Source organism: Marmota monax, unplaced genomic scaffold (genome assembly GCF_021218885.2).
Source record: "Marmota monax isolate L192 unplaced genomic scaffold, Marmota_monax_Labrador192_F-V1.1 WCK01_AAM20220418_F8-fsc00441, whole genome shotgun sequence".
In the NCBI taxonomy this organism is placed as follows: domain Eukaryota; kingdom Metazoa; phylum Chordata; class Mammalia; order Rodentia; family Sciuridae; genus Marmota; species Marmota monax.
The window spans coordinates 20,795-24,045 of record NW_026694644.1 but is presented as its reverse complement, the minus strand read 5'-3'; the positions used below and the strand labels follow the sequence as shown (position 1 = coordinate 24,045).

Genomic DNA, 3,251 nt, shown 5'->3' with positions numbered 1-3,251 from the left:
TGTATAAGTGAACCATCACATAACATAGACTTTTTTTTTTAATCTATCATGTCTGAAAAAAATCTGGAAAAATATAAAAATAAAACTGCAATTTTAGATTTTTAGTTAATAGTACAAACTATACAACTGGTATTTACATTCTTATCTTATTTCTCAAACTCACATTATAAACTCATAGTCACATATATTGAGCAAAACATAATGAAAAGGTCTTTAAACCCAATGAACTGATTGTCTACTTAGAAATTCTAAGAAATATACAGAAAATTTTATTGTAAGTATCAGAGATTAATAGCCAATAAGAGTTCAGAAAACTCCTCTTTAGTTCTATATTTGAAAGATTTTGTAAAGAACAACCTATTTTTCATTAGTGTGTGGTAGATTTCAACAATTAAAGCTATTAAAAAGAAGGTAGGAGAATGAAAACATGAGCTGGATAAGAATATAGAGGCCCAAAATTTACATGAAACCCTGCATCCTCTTGTGCCATATACCATACCACTACTAGGCCAAGTTCCCCTTGTGAGTTTAATTCATTTTGTGGCTCATTGTATATCAAAAATACCATTAACTCCAAATAAAATAAGACCATTTCAGAAACCTTAGCTAAAGCAATTCTAATACTTGTTTAGCAAAATCAAAATACTCTGGGAAAATTGGTGACATAGGTACATAGGAAATGATGACTATTTAAAATCTGAAATGCTTTGAGGTATAAAGGACGTGCGGTCCAAACCACAGGACTTTCTCAGGTTTTACAAAGGATATTAGAATACCCTGAAAGTATCTAAATAAGCTTTTCTAGTGGATATCTAGAGAAAGAGAAAGAGGGTTATAAAGAAGATGAAGAAGAAGTATATGGTCAAGGGAGGATGTCAAATAAAAACTAAATCCCTCTCAGTTAGTTTTGGCTTCTAATCCATGTTGATTCCTGACCAGGACTTCTAACCTACTTTTCATGCTGTTATTTCTGATAGTTCTCAAGTACCATGTTTCTTAGTATGAATGGGGTTCAGGTGATTTAAGATAACCATTTAATAAAATTTAGTAATGGTTGATATTCCCATGCAATAAAATTTGCTGAATATGTATGCTTATTCTCATATGCATGACAAAACATTTTATGTTTCTCCCAAATATTAACTAGACAGATATTTTGGCATATACAAGGTATTGTGAACATGCTGGAAAGTGAATTCTAGGAGAAATACCAAGCAATTAAAGAAAAATTGAACTGATAAAATTTTTTGTTGTCTAATCATGTAACATTATCAAAATTTATCCAATAAAACTCTGCGAACATTTGAAAAAAGCAAACAAGTGATAATACAATGCTTTGTTTTGTTTTAGTTTTATTGCAAGTATTCTTCTTGATAGAATGTGTACTTTAATCGATATGTTCTCAAAATCTGCAAGAACCACATGTCATAAATACATGTACACAATCATCACACAACAAAATTTCATTTCCACACGCCATGTTTCTGTACTGAAAGGAAAATCCAAATACTCTGTGGAAAAATAATACAATAAGTCAACTAAAATAAAAGTATGGTTAAGATAACTAATCAGAGCCAACTTTTTTTTTTGAAGGACATAATATTTTCCCAAGATAATGTAGAGTTTTGCATAGATTCAGGAGGGGAAAAAAGTGAATAGTTAAATATGTCAAAAGTTCTAAGATTTGAAAAGTGAATAAAGGAGACCCTGGTACTAAAGTCAAACACACAACTGCCTCTGTGACTTTTCCTTGAAGTTGACATGACTGACTATTGAGACAGGAATGATTCAAATTAGGAAAGTCAGTGTAAAATTAACTCAATTATTTTATTATTAATGTGTGTTAATGACAGGAGCAAATAATCTAGACACTTAAAAACAACACACATCATTAAATAAAAAGAGAAATCAGTACTTTAGGAACAATTCCACTCATAGGATCTATGACTCTCAAATGATAGCAGACCTGGGGACACAAAAGAAAAGCATCATGAATGTCTCCTTATTTACTTTACTTATCCATGTGACATTCGAGACCATACCTTCTGCATGGCAATTTTCATCTCCATATTTCTGAGTGTATAGATGAGAGGATTCAGCATGGGGGCAACCACAGTGTAAAACACAGAGATTTCTTTGTCCTTGTTCTCACCTGCAGGTAGTACGTAGGTGTAAATACAGGGCACAAAAACCAAAATGACTACCATTACATGAGAGCTACAGGTTGAGAGAGCTTTGCGACGCCCTGCAGATGACCTTGTCCTAAGATTATATAAAATCATTATATAAGAAGCTACTAGAACAAGAAAAATCACAACTACCACCATCCCTGAATTGGCGATCACTAAGATACTAACAATGTGAATATCTTTGCAGACCAATTTCAAAAGAGGCTTCACAACACATATGTAGTGATCTATCTGATTAGGGCCACAAAAAGGCAGTCTGAGAACCATGAGCAATAGAGCAATAGAGTGCCAAAAACCCACCCCCCAGGCCACCGCAACCAGCAGGTTACACTTCTTCCGGTTCATGATGACCATGTAGTGCAGCGGCTTGACAATGGCCACATAGCGGTCAAAAGCCGTGGACACCAAGATGAATATTTCCACCCCTGCCAGCAAGTGGGCCTTGAAGAGCTGGGTCATGCAGCTGTTATAGGAAATGGTTTTTCTTGCTGCCGCCAAGTCCCTGATAAGCCGGGGAACCACAGTGGAGGTGTAGCACAGGTCCATGAGGGAAAGGTGGCACAGAAAGTAGTACATGGGCTGCTTGATGAGGTGACTGCAGGTGATCGTGAGTAAAATGACGAAGTTCCCCATTAAGACTGCCAGGTAGCAAAGCAGGAAGAGGAAAAAGAAGAGTAGTTCTATTCCCTTATTTCCCCAAAGCCCCATGAAAACAAATTCTGTGACATTATTCGGATGTTCCATGAAGTCAGCTGGAATCCACATACACAGCAGAAACTTAATTCATCTGAAATGAAACAGAACACAATATCTTAATAGCTGCTTTTATGTTTGGATACATTTATAAATTAAAAACATATATAGTAGTAACAGATGTTATTTGGGGTTAATCTTTCAGAACTTTTTTTAGATATAAATAATCATTTTACTTCTCATGATATTTAATGAAAGCATGTTTTATACCTAGGACTTTTGTAAACCTTTTAAATGTATTTAGCTCTCATAAAAACACAGTAAGGTTCTGATATTCATTTTACACATGAAATAATAGAGAAATAGGAG

At 34.4% G+C, this 3,251-nt stretch overlaps 1 protein-coding gene across 1 annotated transcript; it reads right to left on the bottom strand.

Annotated features, from left to right (window-relative positions):
- Positions 1-2,015: 2,015 nt before the first annotated feature.
- Positions 2,016-2,933, bottom strand: LOC124078353 (olfactory receptor 4P4-like). The gene has a single exon (XM_046423105.1). It carries the CDS (start codon positions 2,931-2,933, stop codon positions 2,016-2,018), a length of 918 nt encoding a protein of 305 aa, XP_046279061.1.
- Between the last annotated feature and the right edge of the window lie 318 nt (positions 2,934-3,251).

Excerpts from the sequence above, each read along its gene's own strand:
- LOC124078353 (XM_046423105.1), bottom strand. The coding sequence starts at position 2,933 with ATGGAACATCCGAATAATGTCACAGAATTTGTTTTCATGGGGCTTTGG.